Raw genomic sequence first — 15,577 nt, forward strand, 5'->3', positions numbered from 1 at the left:
GTTACATCTAAAAACAACGTCCATAAGAGGCTTCTAAAAGGCTTATTTAAAGGGGAAATAAAATGTAAGACTTGGTTGAGATGTCATTATGTCTGAATGTTCATGTTTCTTTAAACAGACACCCAAAGTGGTATTGTAAATAAAAATCTATATGCAAATTAGGATCGTTTTTATTTAAATATTTATACTTTTATTTTAATAAAGAGTGTGTTTTCTAGGGCAACTTCCTAGAGAAGAAACTAATCACAGGGCCCCCCCTCGTCCTTCTTTGCTGGCACCGTCATAGACCGCTCACCACACCTGGGAAGGGCTGATGGGACTGGCGGAGCATGTGCCTTGTGATTTCAGTTCTGACCCCATCACAGAAAACGCCTCACGCTGTGTGTGCCTCTCCATGCAGGGAGTGAGAACTGGAGTTGCTGCGAGCTCTTTTTCTCCCGTCCTGAGAAATCCCCAAAGGGCTGCATCACATTTGCTGTTATTTCCCCCAGACTTTCCTACTCCAGAAGCTCGAAGGCATCTTCAAGGCCTGCTCCTTTACAGCGCTGGTTTCCAGTGCATCGGAGGCGGGTTTGATGCGGTGTGCTAGTGCTCAGTGTGAGACCACTTCCTGTGCCATGAAAGTTGAAGACGTGGTGGAAGTAACCCTGATCTTTCCAGGCCGATAGAGAGCCTGAGAGTTAGAAACTGGGCCCCCATCCAGTGACTTGGAGCCAATAACGAACTGCAAAGCTATCAGAAAACTGGATCCTGGCCTTGGGAGGGCTGGGGGTGATTTGATACACAGACGAGCTTTCCCAGGGAGCCGTGGTCTTTCCAGGTCATCTGGGGACTGGCGGGGGAGGGTGCCAGTCCTGCCCTCCCGCTGGAGCTGCAGCTGGCCCTTGCTCAGCCTGCCCCTGAGTGAGTCCGTTTTCGTTGGCCGTTTTCATCATGTCCTAGGATGAAACTGGCCTGGGCTCGCACTGTAGGACGGAAGCATTTCACAGGGGAAATCACGTGTGTTTAAATCTCTTGCTTGTCACTTGTTAGCTCTGTGACCTTGGGCTGGTCTTTTGGCTTCTTTAAGCCTCATTCCCTCGTCTGTACAATGGTAATGCTTTGTAGAATTGTGAGAATGAAGTAAGATTACAAATGTGAAGGACCCATTTCAGTTAATTTGAAATCACCTACAGGGGACTTCAGGGCTTCCCACTGCCTTCATTTTTTTTTTAAACACTTCCCTTTACCAGCTTTTTTTCACCTTATTCCTGCATGAGAAGTTAGTGTTGCTGGAGACAACTGAGGGGTTGAGGGGTGCACACGGTGCTGTCCAGGCTCCTTCTCAATGTCTCAACATTCCAGAAGCCCCCAGAGCCTGCCACTTTCCCCCGTCTGTGCTCTCCTCTTTCGCCAGGGCCTCGCTTGCGGTCTCCTACCACTTCGGCAATCCTTTGCTGTGTTTGTGCTGTGGAGGGGGCTCAGGGGTGGACACCGGGTAGCCGAGTCCTGACTGCACTGCCCCTGTGCTCTCTGCCCATCTTCCACAATGTCCATACTCTCGCCCTGCGAGTGTCTGAGGCTCCCGAGGGAGAAGAGAGTTCTGTTCTCTGGGAGATGGGATTTCTTCCTGTTCCCCTGGTTATTCTGTGCCAGAACTTTGGGTCCCAAGAAAGAAAGGGTACCTCCATCCTATTATGAGAGCTGTGTGTGTGTGTGGCAGGGGCCCAGGGGCAAGGTAGGCTGTGGTGAGGAGTAGGAGGTAGATTTCCCCCCCACCTCCAAGCTGGGGAGACCAGGAGAAATAAATGGACACATCCCTTAGGTCATCCTCTTCCTTACTCTAGCACACCAAGGCCTTTGCATCTGCTCTTAGATCCTTATTGCTTGTTGGCAAAGGCAAAACATGACAGGAAGGAAGATGGCTTGTCAGGATGAAGCTGCAGCACACGGGGCACCAGTGCTGCACGGGGAACGTTACCAGGAGCGGGACGTGGGGGTGGGGGGTACACATGTATTTCTTATCAATTTCTACTCCCTCGGGCTTGGAGGCTGCAAAGGAAGATATCTAGGGAATGGAGGGTTTTGAAGCAATAGAAAATATGATGGAAGCAGAAAAATCCTCTGGCTGGAGGCACTGGGAAGGCTATGTATAGAATCTGTGGGGTGGGGTTGTCCAAGGAATCAACGTATGAATGAGACACAGCCTTCTGCGATGAAGGTTCTCTTGATGGGTAAGGGCTGCCGGGGAAGGTGGAGGAGATGGGTGGAAAACTTAGGAGGAACCTCCAACGTCCAGGACAGTGTGGCTTCTCCAAAGTTCCCTGGGAATCCTGCTTCCTGAGCTAGCAGTCTTACTCGGCCCTGTTTATCCACCAGCCCGTCTGCCCGCGCCACATCAAGGCTCCCACCAAAATGCGGCCATTCTTAGAGCATTATTTGAATCTCACATTAGAGTGCTGGGGTGCTTGGTGACAGGCTCTTTGAAGAGGGCCACCTCCCTTGAACCCCCAGTGGAGGGAGCTACCCTTGCAGAATATTGCTGAGAGAAAGGCCTAGGAGGGCACCTCGAATGTGCAGTCTGAGCCCTTTGCCTCTGAGCTGTGTTTGGCATGAGTCAGGCGGTTGGTGTGTCCCTCTGGGCTGGGCACGTCCACCAGGACAAGAGTCTACCTGGAGGCTCTATTGCCATGAAAGCCAGGGCTACCAGCCGCCTTCATGATCGAGGAAAGCTGAATCAGAGCAGGGCAAGGAACCCTGGGTTCCCAAAGCGTACTCTGAGCCCTTGGGTTCTTCCTGGGGCTCTGCAGGAACAAAAGATCAGAGTGGATCTGTTGGAGTAATGGCCCCAAACATTTATTCTCCAGTGGCGGGGAGGAGTGAGGTGCAGGTCTGCTGTCTCGCCTGCCCCGGGAGCATTACCGAAGACAGGACCACGGTTCCTTGTGTGAATCCAGGCTCAGCGGAGAAGACAGGTCTCAGCATCTTAAAGACCTGCCGTCCAGTCCCCTCAGACCCTACGTCTCCCGGGACACACTCCTTCCAGTGGCTGTTTCAAAAACCCTGACCAGAGAAGCTCTCACCCTCCTTATATTGACTCCGAATGTGCCGAGGAGAGGAGCGGGGTACACGAAGCAGGGGTGGGTGGGTGGGGAGGCTCTGGATCCCAGCCTGGCGAGGGGCCCCTGGGTGTCACACTCCCCCCCCACCCCTGTCCCAGACACCAGTCTCCACTTGGGCCAGTCCCACCTCAGAGTCCAGAGGCATCCAGTCCAAGGACAAAACTGCAAGAGTATGGACACAAAACACCAAACAGATTGGGGGTGGGCTCCGGGCCAGCGTGGTGGCCGGGGCCGCTCTGGCTTCTCAGCCTCCAGGGTCTGGGCTGTGAGCAGCAGGGGCGCTGGGTTCTCTGGGGCAGCTCGGGGCAGGGAGCGCTTGACCCCCGGCTCCCCAGGGCTGTCTAGGAGCACAGGCACAGGGGAAGGGCTTGTGGTTTAGCAAGGGGTAGAGCTCATCGGGCGCCTGGAGCAGTTCCGTTAAAGCAGAGTTACAGCTGCCTCTAGTGCCTGTTGGTGGGGCAGGCCGAGGAGGGGCCTCCAGGAGAGGGCCGGGGGCCGGGGCATGCAGCACGGGCACGAGGCGCTCAGCTGCGTCCTCCGACCATGGCCCCATCCTCACGCCCGGGACACACTGCGGCCCGGTCCGCGCTTGTGCTTGGTGGGGGCTGCGGAGGAGGGTGGTGGCCGAGGCCCTCGGAGCTGTCCTGGAGGCGGCTGGTTGTGGGGTCCTCTGCCGAGGACCCACCGTGTCTGCAGAGCCAGCACGGGCTGCGGCCCCCGCGGGCCTCCCCGCCCACGGTCCGGTGGCCTCAGACGTGAGTCTGCATCCGCCGCTGCAGGGGCCGGCTGGGGTCGGAGTTCTGGGAGGACGACTGGGAGTGGTGGGAGGAGGAGGCCGAGGCCTTGCTCGCCTTGTCGAACTGCACGTAGCCGTCCTGCTTGCCGCTGCTGCTGACGCTGCTGTCGCACTGTGTGTCCAGGAAGGAGCTGCTGTCGCTCAGGGAGCCCCGCTGGAACTCTCGCTCGCAGAGCTCGATGGACGAGCTGCCCACGCCCAGCACGAACCTCTGCCCGTAGTCGTAGAGGCGGCCCTGGCCGCTCAGCGTGCTGTAGATGTTGGTGAAGGACATGCCCGTGGGCACTCGCTGCTTGCCCGCGGGCCGCAGGTCCGGCTGGCAGCTGGACAGCGAGATGGTGGGGGTCGAGTGATGCTCCTTGAAGGTGTTGACGCTGTAGTAGCCGTTGGTGGGGTCCTGGGGGGGGCCGGAGGGAGAGCAGCGTCAGGCCACCGGCTCTGAGCAAGGCGGGGGGCTCTTGGCTGAGCCAGGCCCTCCCTACAAGGGGAGGGAGGAAGGGGATGGATGGCGGGGGAGGCTTGGCCTGGGGGGGGCTTGGAGCAGAGCTGTCTGGCAGATATTCAAGTGGCAGCAGGAAGGGGGAGCACTAGGGGAAGGAGGCAGGATGGGTCCTGGCAAGTACGCTTTGGTAAGTCACGGCAGCTCAAACCCATTTGAGCGCCAGGATTTCATTGGTTTTTGTTTCTGTCTGGAACATGAAAACTTCATTTAAAAAGTTAGTGGTGAGGAGTTGTGGGAGGGGAAGATTGTGAGGCCTCAGCCTTAACTCTTGCCGCAGTGTTGGGGAGAAAGAGCAGGTGCCTTTGCAGCGGGGAGGGTGTCCACCCTTAGGGAGAGGACAGGCGCCTGTCCCCAGGGTGACCTCTGGCCTTTCTCTTCTCTTTGCTGCCATTGTTTGCCTGGATCTGGGGCTGGAGTCATGAGAGCTGTGTCATAACCTTCTTACCTTCAGATTCTGAAACTCCTTCTCCTCTTCCTTGAGCACCTCCAGCTGCTTCAGGACTGAGTCTTGTTGGAATTCACCCCGGTCCATCTATAACCCAAAAGTGGCTGCTCAGGGGATAGGAGGTGGGCTGACCGTCCACGTCCCCCCAGGAAAAGCTGAAGAAAGGTGCTCAAAAGAAGCTTGCCATCTCTGCCTCCCTTCCACCCCTCCCTGCCTGGCCTCTGGAGACAGGTGACAAGAGTCAGGAGGAGATTCCAGACCTCACTGTTGTTCTTGGACCCCCACCCCACCCCCACCCCTCCTGAGAGATTCAGACGGAGAGGGAGGTGGGTGACGGCCAGGTCTCTAAGACCTACGTTCTTCCATTGGGGTAGGGTTATCACTCCCAGAGACCGCACTTTGATTTAATTCAATTCGGAGAGCATTTACTGACTTTCAGGCCAGGCATTGTGCTCGGGGCAGTCAAGCAGAGTAAATTAAGATACATTAAGAAACACTTGTGTTCAGACATAGCAAACAAACCATGGTTACCATAGGGGAAACGGCAGACAAGGAATAAATTAGGAGAAGTTTGGGGGTTAACAGATACATACTACTATCCATAAAATAGATAAAGAACAAGGACATACTGTATAGCATGGGGAACTATATTCAATTTCTTGTAATAACATATAATGGACAAGAATAGGAAAAATACATCTCTATGTACATATACATGTAACTGCATCGCTTTACTGTACACCTGAAGCTCACATTGTAAGTCAACTATACTTCAGTTAAAATAACAAAATTAAAAAAAAAAAAGAAAAAACACTTTTGCCACTTCTTCTATTAAGAAAAAAGAAGAAACGTTTGTGTTCATCAGGGAGCTGGACCTGTGGATAAATAAGGACAGACCCTCTGGGCAGGGCTTGGGCTCTGCAGGGCAGTTCCTCACCGGTGATAAGCTTCATGAAGGTCTTGAGAAGGAATAACTACCTGTGAGGTGCTGGCAGCTAAGACCTCACCTGTTACTCACAGCAATGATTTCCATTACTCATATTTTCCTTAACAGAAGCCAAAAAGAGCCTGAGGACAAGGATGGCTTCTTGTTTCTCTTGGGGCCCCCAGCACACCAGGTACAGTGCCTTACAGATCGTGGTCAGCGACCAAAATGCTTTTGGAGTGGAATCATAGTTAACCATGTTTTATTAATTCTTTGATCTGCCAGCGTCCGGTGTGCAGTAGGACTGTCACCAGTGTTAGGTTGATGTCAGATGAATGAAGCAGGTGACACAGCTCTGAATGACTTTCTGAAAATGAAAACAGAGCAGACCTGGCACACAGTGGGTTTGTTAATTAATCCGAACAGCTGTAGCCATGCTTGTCCTATGGCACAGAATGTCCTTCCACGTAGCCCTTCTGCACATGACATGATCTAGGCCAGGCTCCCATCCACTCCGGGCACCGGGACGTGTCTTCTCCGTCATGACTCATTTCCCCGATCTCGTGTTGGAGCCTCGCAGAATTGGCCAAAGTACTTGCACCCTGTCACCTCCCTGCTAATGCTGCTTTTTTTCCATTTCCTAGTAAATGCTGTGGCTCTATCTGGATTGAATTCTTCTTTCCCACCAGATTCAGCTTCTAAGCCTGACTCACCTCCAAGTTGGGGCCGTATAGGGCCGGGGGTGAAGGGAGCGAGGGAACAAAGGTCTCCCCAAGGGGAGCCCTCAAGGGGTTCTCTGCCAGGGTTATCCCCACTCTGAACCAACTCCTGAGTGACCCCCACTCTTTCCTGTGGGTTTGGACTGGGGGGTGTTGTGGAGACAGTCTGAGGGGGTCAGAACGTCCCAGTGGGAGGGAATGCAAGGTCCCCTGGGGACGAAGGACAGGCTGGGTACTTCCACACCAGACTAGGTAAAGCTCATCTACGGAGACGCCCATTCCTGCCCAGGTCTGGGCTGTGGTTCCCTCCCTAGTAAGATGGAATGTTCTGCTGTGTCAGGCACTAAGTTAGGCCTGGAGGGGATAGACATTCAACAACTGGGGAACGTGACCTTTGCCCTTGAAGAACTCTGGGATAATTGGAGAGGCTAACACATAATTAGAGCAATGCACTGTGAAGGAAAAAAAAATTTCCAGCCATATCAGTAAACAAAGGCGGCTGCAGCCATCAAGTCATCAGCCACTACTACCGCCCAGATGGTGATCGGGGAACTCAGGATGGAGATGAGCAGGCAGCCTGGCCTCTGCAGACACCCCCAGCAGTGTGCCCTGAGGGCCCTCGGGATGGGAAAGAAGACACTGGCCCTAGAGAGCTAGGTGCATATCAAAGGAATGATTTCAATGAGCCCAGACTTTTGCACCTTCCCATACACAGAAAAGTGCTAAGTTCCTTAACTTGAGATGTCTTGTTTTCTTTAATTAACAGTCATCTTTTAAAGTTCTGACTACCTGGTATTTGTTGCAAAAATTCCTAGGTATCCTGGCTCCTCCCCTGCCTCTCCAGAGCAGTCTTAGAGCCATCTGAGAGGCCAGCTCCCGGGCTTGAGTCCTCAGAAACTCCGTCAAATAAAACACAATTCTCAACTTTTAGGTTGTGCATTTTCTTTCAGGCGACAGCGCCATGAAAGAGGAGCATGCAAAGTGTTTGTGGGGGGCATGGTGGTGCAGAAAGTTCCCAGCTCTGCCAGCTATTGAGGGACAAGCCTGGAAAATTACAGAGGAGGTGACATTCAAGCTGTTTCTCATAGGAGAATGTGAAATTTGACAGACAAGACCCACAGCTAGAGAGAACAGCAACGCAAAGCCTTCGAGACATGGAAGACTCAAAGGCTGGGGACTGCAAGTTCTTTGGGGTGTTGGAGGGCTGGGTGCCTTTGGCATGAAGGTGGAGCCAGACAGACTGGCAGCCGCCTCCTGAGGAAGGGCCCGAGGACACGCTCGGCGGTGGGGCTCTCCAGCAGACCTGGAGCCACTGGGGAATTTTAACAGGACCAGGGCAGTAACAGGACCAGATCTGCATCTTAGAAGGACCCTTTGTGGGACTCTGTGGCGTGGACTGAGGAACGTGGTGAAAGGCGAGAATGAGAGACCACATAGGAGGGTGCTGCCATAGACTGGGGGAGCCTCGGAGAGGCCCAAACTGAGGAGTAACCGTGGAGGACAGGCAGGGGCACAGATTTGAAATGTTTTGAAGCAGAATTGACAGGATCTGAAAATCAACGGGATAGAAAAAGAGCAGCAGAGAAAAGGTCAGTTCAATCCACCAAGTGTTGGGGAGCATCTGCCAGGGGCTGTGTGAAGGCTGTGGGGACACGGGGATGGAGAAGGCAGCTTGCTCACCATCTAGTGGAGACAGATAAGGAAACAGGTGATTTCACAGCAGCGCCAACAGCTACCATCCCCTGAGCGCTCACCGTGTTCCCGGGGGGGGGGGGGGGGGGCTCCAGCCTCTTCCGGGCTTGACTCACTCAGCCCTCACCCCTGCCTCGCGTACCCTGACCTTCGTCCCATGTGCTCGACAAGGAGACTGATGCACAGGGAGGCCCAGGCTCTTTACCCACTTGATTGCTGCTGCTACTCCAGTGTGTCACAACCGTGACACAGTATGTGCCAGGGTTTTCCAGGATTCTGCTTGGACAGGTGGGTGGGTGATGGTGCATGAGTGGGGAATGGGAGGAGGAGGAGTGGCCTTGGTGTGGCTGGAAAAGTCATGAGTTTGCTTCTGACAGGCAGTCTAGTCCCCAAAGAGGAACCTGTGCCCACCTCAAACTTCTTGGGGAGTCGGGGGAGCAGGGGAGGGACCTGATACTGTAACAGCTCTGTGTGTGTGTGTGTGTGTGTGTGTAGAATTACACGTTATATCACAGCATATTACAGCAATTTATGCCCGTCTCCCCTCCCCATAGAAAGCCAGGACTGCGTCTTAGATACCTTTGATCTCCTAGAACCCCAAGCACAATACAGTAGACACACAATAAGCCTTTGTTGGCTGAGAATACAAACATACTTAGTTTTACTGTGCTTTACAAATATTTCATTTTTTTACAGATTCAAGGTGTGTGGTAACCCTGCCTCGAGCAAGTCTGTCGGTGCCCTTTTTCCAACAGCATTTGCTCACTTCGTGTCTCTGGGCCACATTTTGGTAATTCTCACAAATTTTTAGTTTTTCATTATTATCATATTTGTTTCGGTGATCTGTGATCCGTGACCTCTGATGTTCACTGCGACGACTTGCTGAAGGCTCAGAGGATGGTTAGCATTTTTTAGCAATTAAGTACTTTTTCATTAAGGTATGTACATTTTTAAAAGACATAATGCTATTATTGCACACTTAACAGACTATAGGATAGATAAACATAACTTTGGTATGTACTGGGAGACCCCCCAAACTCCTGTGACTCGCTTTATTGTGAGGGCCTGGAGCCAAACCTACGATGTCTCCTAGGTCTGCCTGTAGGTCCCTGGCTTATTATGGGAGGGGGAGGAGGGAGCATGTCTCAACTGAAGCTTTGCTTCTCAGGGGCATTAGAGCATCCGGAAGCCCCTGGTCCTGGGAGCTTCAGGGCACAGAGGTCGGGGCGGGATGGGGAGCAGACCGCATTCTCACCATCAGCTGCTTGATGGTGGGGTGTTCCTCAGCCTCCCGGCCAGAGGCAGGCTCCTTGTGGACAATCTCGACTCGGATATCATTCTTGGCTGACACAACACCTTTGAGATCTGGACATAAAATAGGAAAGTGTAGACAACAGATTCAGTTGTCATCACAGGCATTAGGACCTGAGATGTCAAGCTCCCCCACCCTTCGAATTTACCCTCCAGCCCCTGAACTCCGCAGTTCATGCCGCCCCCTCCAAAAGAGAACAGCTGTCTGGACGTGCTGTGGGCTGTTGGGGCCTCAGAGCGCTTTCTCTGTTGGCTCCTGGTTGCACCCCCCTCAGCCTCTCACTGCTCCTCCCATGGCTTGGGAGGTCATTCTCATCCATTTGCCCACTTTGTCATCCTACTAACTTCTCATCTTCTAAAAGTCTTCCCTGACCTACTTCACCAGGCTCTGATCTCTGTTCAGAGAATCACACATCTGACTGTTAGAAAGGACCTCGAGATCCCATGATCAACCTCCCGCCCAGAGCAGACACGTCCTTGCACATGGTGGTCCAGCTTCCGTGATGGTGTCAACCCTTCCATGATGGAGAGCTTACAGTTTCTGGGGGAGGAAGCTGACTTATACCTGGGGAGCTCCGTTAAAAAATTCTTGCTAAAATATGCTCCCCTATGCTGTCCGCTGAGAGGGTGGCGAGGGAGGGCCTGAGATGGCATCACTGGGGGCAGTCAAGAGAGCAAGGCTGCTCAGTTTGGGTGGTGGATACAGGCAGCTTTCTGCCAACACGTAAAGGCTGCCAAGTGGACGAGGGGCAGGCTCACCCTGATTATTCCTTTTGTGCCTTATGCTCGTAGATGTTAGAGCCGGGTGGGGCCCTAAAACTACGTCATCCACCCCCTTGCTATTACCCGGGAGGAAACTGAGGCCTGGAACAGTTGTGGCTTGCCCGGGGTCACGGGGTAGAAGAAGTAGGACCAGAAGACTCTATCTGCATTGTTTCCACCATCCCATTTTACCCTTCCACATATCCGTCTGTCACACATAACTTCAGAGCTGTGCCCAGGATGGAAGCTCCGGGCACACAGGATTCAAGAGAGCATAAACACCAGAACTTTATTGCTAATGACTAAAGACCTTTAAAAGTCTGCACAAAGCAATTCCTTGAATTTTTTTTTTTCTTTTTCATGTGTGTGGGTGACCTGCTTTTCTGGTTAGACTAGCAGATCTTGGAGGGCAAAGATCACCCCCCTCCCATCCCCCGGGGCTTCTCCGCATTTCCCGATGGACTGAGCATGCCGTATGTGCTCAATCCAAGGTGCTAGCTGACGGCCCTGCCAGGTGTAGTTCACCTCTGTCCAGCTCAGCATCAGTCCAAGTGCCCACTCTGTACCAGCTGCCGCGCAAAGCACTGCACGTAAAAAGCTCCATCAGACCCCATCCCTGCCCCAGCAGCTCGCAGCACCGGTAGGGCCCCTGCTCGTGGCACTCCTGCTTACTTGCTCTCCGGGGCAGTCTAAGCCTGGCCTTTTTCTCTGTCCCCCTCCCTGAGCTCCCGGGTCTCCCTCCCGTACTTCTCTGGGAGCGGGCACAGCAGAAGGCCACGATGGTTGCCAGAAGGACGAGGAAGGCCACGCCGGCTCCTACAGCCACCCCGATGATGACGGCCATCGGCACAGACTCTGTGGGAGAGAAGCGGGTGCACTGAGGAGGGAGCTGGGACAGCCCACTGTCCCCCCGGATCTCACAGTTCCCTTGGGCACGGCCCCTGCCAAGCCGGGGCCGGACCGCAGCGCATGGGTGCTCCCGGGAAAGGCCGCGGAGGCCTGGGCAGGAGTCCAACAGGGGTCAGCTCGGGCGGGGCTCGGGGTGGAGGAGAGGGCAGGGGAACTGGGGGACGGGAATTGTGCTGGGGGGAGAGGAGGCAAGCAGACAGGGGGAGGGGATGGGGACGCCGGAGGTGAGAGGCTTGGCTGGTACAGTTTAGCTCTCGGTGGGATTAAACCAGGAGCGTTCCGTCCTGCAGCGGCTGCGGAGTCAGGAGTCCTGGCTTTTCTTTGAAAATTGACCATGGTCACTGCTGCTATTTATTCGTTTGCTTTTCCCTTCTCTTCCCTTCCCCATGTGCTGAGAGGGTGGACACCGACAACCAGCTGTTAGAGAGTTTTCAGGTCTGAGGCAGCCTCTCCCCGGGGCCTGGACATCACAGGCAGTAGCTGCCAGAGGCCAGGTCTTGGGCCGGGGCCGGGGCTGGGGGTGTGGACCACAGCTGCCCCACCTCTTTAAGGAGCGATGCCCAGTCCTGCTCCCCCTAGGCCAGTCCTCTGGGCAGGAATCCCTGCACCCCCCACCCCAGCCAGGCAAACCTTCAGGCTGCTGAGTGTCTGTAGTCTGCCTCCTGCCCTAGCCAAGTAGAGACAGGGTGGAGAGGGTGACATTGGGCTGGGCTGTGGTGGGTGCTTTCCAGACAGTCCTGACACTTCTGTGGCTGCGTAGGGGGCCCGAGCACATGATGTGGGACCCTGAATAGTGCACAGGGGAATAAAAGTAGAAAACGCAGGGGCAGGAAGAGCTTAGGGCTCAGAGTCTAAGCCTCCCGCTGATGGATGGAAACCCTGAGGTCCAGAGAAATCAAGTGACTTGGTTAAGGACACATAGCTGCAGTAAAGCCAGCATAAGTCCAGGTCGGCCCTTATCCACCCCCTTCATCTTGCCCAGCTCCGTGCACTGCATCACATGGCATCCTCCAAGTCTCACGTGCTCTGCACAGCCCAGGTGCCAGGCTGTCTTCTGAGCAATGCACTTTACCTCTCTTTTCTTATCTGTAAAATGGGGTGCTTGGAGCTTAGATGAGTGAATGCAGGTGAAGGCTGGCACTGAGCCTGGCACCCAGGCCTAGCCAAGCCTTTGCTCCAGCGTCTGTGTGGGAAGGGGGCCTGTGGCAAACGCAAGGGGAGCAAGGCCCTTTCCAAGGCCCCGCCCCACCCCGCCACGCCGTGTTCTCAGTGTGGGTGATGGGGCATGTCCAGGTATTTGTCTCGGGCTGCGGGTTAGCCTCTGGCCTGTCACTGTGGTTTTCTTTAGAAAGAGGAAGAGAGGTAGAGCCCCACAGAGAGACACTGCTGGGACGAGGGGGCCCCTCCCCGGGAGGAGGGGCTGCCCCATGGTTGGCAGTGTTGGCAGTCACACTGGGGACTTTCCTTCCAGCCCAGGACCTGCACACTGTGCATTCATCATCTGTCTACCGGCGGCTGGGACCCCGTAGGACAGCAGGGGGGATGATGGGGGAGCAGGTGGGTACGGCTGAAAATGGGAGGTGTCTGGGCTGGTGTCAACAGTCAGGAGTGAGAAGAGGTGCTTGGCCTCAGCCAGCCCCGTGAGCTTGCTCTGACTGCGAGGTGAGTCTGTCTCTAGGCTTCAGCTCCATCAGGAAAGGAAAGCTGTTGTGGAAGCTCACTGGTTCTATGCTTTAGAATTTTATTAATGTGAGTTGGATTTGGTTTCTCCTATAGACTCCTAGGAATTTTCCTTGGAAAAAGTCAGGTCTTTTCTCAGCTGAGCTCAGAGCCAGAGGATGACAGTGGAACGTTCCTTCACAGGGCCGCAGTGTTTCACCTGTGAAACCCGAGTACCAGGAAGTGGCATCTGAGGCGTCTTCTGACTCCGGCATCCTGTGAAGCCAGATTTCCTTAAGTTGTCAACAGCTGAGGGGAGTGGTGGTGGGGCACCATCTTATCTGAAGAACTGCCCTGAGTGGGTGGGTGGGGCAGAGGGAGTCCTGCAGGGGCAGGGGCCCAGGGGCCCAGGGGTGGCACCCCTCTGCAGCCTCCCTGTGCGTGTTTGCTTCTTGCCTGGGTCACCTGTGCAGGCTGCCCCTCTCCCGACAGAGCTCCCCTCGGACGTCCCTGAGAGGGAGTGGAGGAAGGGGCTGCCCTCCGGCTCAGCCTCCTCTCCATCTGAGGAGGTGGGTTGGGTACGAGGAGTCTCAGCCACCAAGGAAGGTGTCAGGGAGCTGAGACGAGTGTGAGCCCAGATGAGTGTGCAGACAGGTGAGGTGCAGACAGAGGGCGGCACCAGCTCAGCACCAGGAAGGGCTCTGGGGGGCATCAGGGAGAACACTGCAGGAGTTGACACTGTCACCTCTGTGAGTTTACCTGTGCTCAGATCGGTGCTCTTAAAGGGGACGTGCACCCAAAGGGGAGGGGGCGTGTGGGCCCCACAAGGAACTGACTGGCCCCAGCTCCTTCTGGGCCGGCGTGATGGGAACAAGGGTCTGGCCTGCGATGTCCTGATTCTCTTTTCTGGGTTTCTGCCTGAAGGGTGGGGGCACCTGTCTCCCGTGATGTCCCAAGATACAGCAACTTGACTCAGGGAGCCTGGTCACCCCTTTGCTGCCAGGTGCCTGGGGAGAGAGGCTCTGCCTGGAGGCCTCAGGCTGGTGGTGAAATGACAACTCCATGGGGAATGCAGGAGCGGGGGTTGGGGGGTGGAGCTGGCCAGCACAAAGCATGGGGTTAGCATGGATGGCGCAGGCCACAGCAGGGCTGGGCGGCCCTGGTGTCCTCGAAGCGATGGCCACGCTGGTGGTGATGTTGAGAAGCAGGAGGAATCAGGCAGGGCGAGCTGACCCCAGAGGGGAGGAGCCAGGGCTTCAGAATAGAAGGGATGGGAGAAAGGTGGGGCAGGAGCCAGTGTCCTGGGCTGTGAGGAGCCTGCGGGCGGCGAGACAGGTCTCTGGGGTCCCTAGACCCGTGCTGGTTGGGGACCCTCTCCCTGCTTCTCTGACTGTACTAAACCCTCAAGATGGGGGGTGGGCAGAGAAGTTAGTGGCCTACACCGGCCTCCCTACCCCCATTTTGGGCTCCCTCCCCCACTAGCCCAGCAGTCCCTTCCCCCGTCCCGGGGGCTTCTCATGTCTCCTTCCTACCTGCTTCCAGCCCGGCTCCCGACTTCATTTCCGAACCTGTTTGGAAATAAAGGAAGCGTCCACAGCCAGGACCTGGCTGGCCAGGGTGGGGTGGGACCGAGGGGTGGCCATCTGGAGGGGCTGGGGCGGGGGCTCCTTCCTGCATCACGTCTCTGGGATGCCCCACAGATCCAGGCTAGCCAAACTGAACTTGGAGTTCGTTCAGACTGACTTAGAGACTCCAGAGGGGTGGGACCCGAGAGAGGTCACAGTTGAGTGTGGGCGGGGTTCTGAGGAGGTTGGGGTGAGAGCACTAAGCGGAGGGCATGGGAGTGGGGGAGCTGAGGGGGAGACACGGAGGGCAAGCAACAGGGGACCGGGAGGGTTGGGATGATGTGTGGATGATATTATGCAAATTATGTGCAAAGCATTATGCAAAGCAGCACCTTTTAGGGAAGAGGTGTTGGGAGCAATGCGTGATCCACAGGGTAGCACTGAGGTCCCAGCGGCCCAGCTTAGACCACCTGCTCAGCCCAGAATCTCTTCCAGGGCCTGATGGCCTGTGGGTGGGCCTTCATCTTGGAGAGAGTCAGAGACTGCCAGGGCTGCGTCCCCCTGGGTCGGCCTGTCTGCCTGGACTTAACCCCTGCTGGCAGAGGGGCTAGATCTGCAGCCCATCTCAGGATGCAGCGCGCTGCTGGCTGGCTGCTGAGCTTCTCCGGAGCCCCCTCTATTCCTCTGCAAGGCTCTCAGCCCTCTGGTCTAGGCTGAGAACTCGGAGCCAAGACTAGAGTTCTTAGCATCTCCTTTGACCAGGAGCTGGGCGGTCTGCACACGGGGTCACAGCAGGGTGAGCCTTCCTCCTGCCACCTCCTCCCTCCCACCCGGCTGGCAGCCCTGAGCCCCTCTGCCCAGCGCTGCCCTTCTGGTTGGTGTCTCCGTCGTCAGTGCACAGTGGTCCCTGGGTCTCCTGTGTCTCCCAGGGAGCTGCAGACAGTCCGACTGGACAGCTCAGGTGCTACCTCCTAGCTTAGCACAGGCACCCTCGGGGGACTTCTGGGAAACTGGACTGGCTTGTTATCTTAATGGGCTGGGCCAGGTTCCCCAACATCTGTCTGGTGCGTCGCCGGTGAGGGGCGCTCCTCAGGGATCCCACCCCTGAACTACTGAGGGCCAGAAGCAGGGCCTTTAGGAAATGTGGGGCAGCTCATCCTGGCCATTAGCTCGGCCCCCTCTGTGGTCGCC

General features: G+C 55.5%; 1 protein-coding gene across 2 annotated transcripts in view; it reads right to left on the reverse strand.

Annotated features, from left to right (window-relative positions):
• Positions 1 to 3,194: 3,194 nt before the first annotated feature.
• KIRREL3 (kirre like nephrin family adhesion molecule 3) overlaps positions 3,195 to 15,577 on the reverse strand; it is a 487,625-nt gene continuing 475,242 nt past the window's right edge. Inside the window, exons 13-17 of one of the 2 annotated variants that reach the window (XM_010986268.3) lie at positions 14,354 to 14,389; positions 11,001 to 11,108; positions 9,436 to 9,545; positions 4,845 to 4,931; positions 3,195 to 4,294 (exon numbers count right to left, since the gene is read on the reverse strand). In XM_010986268.3, the coding sequence (XP_010984570.2) occupies positions 3,851 to 4,294; positions 4,845 to 4,931; positions 9,436 to 9,545; positions 11,001 to 11,108; positions 14,354 to 14,389 (785 nt within the window). In that variant the 3' untranslated portion in view covers positions 3,195 to 3,850. The remainder of the gene's footprint in view (positions 4,295 to 4,844; positions 4,932 to 9,435; positions 9,546 to 11,000; positions 11,109 to 14,353; positions 14,390 to 15,577) is intronic. The other variant, XM_031443396.2, reaches the window with a different exon arrangement.

This window comes from Camelus dromedarius, chromosome 34 (genome assembly GCF_036321535.1).
Source record: "Camelus dromedarius isolate mCamDro1 chromosome 34, mCamDro1.pat, whole genome shotgun sequence".
NCBI lineage: Eukaryota > Metazoa > Chordata > Mammalia > Artiodactyla > Camelidae > Camelus > Camelus dromedarius.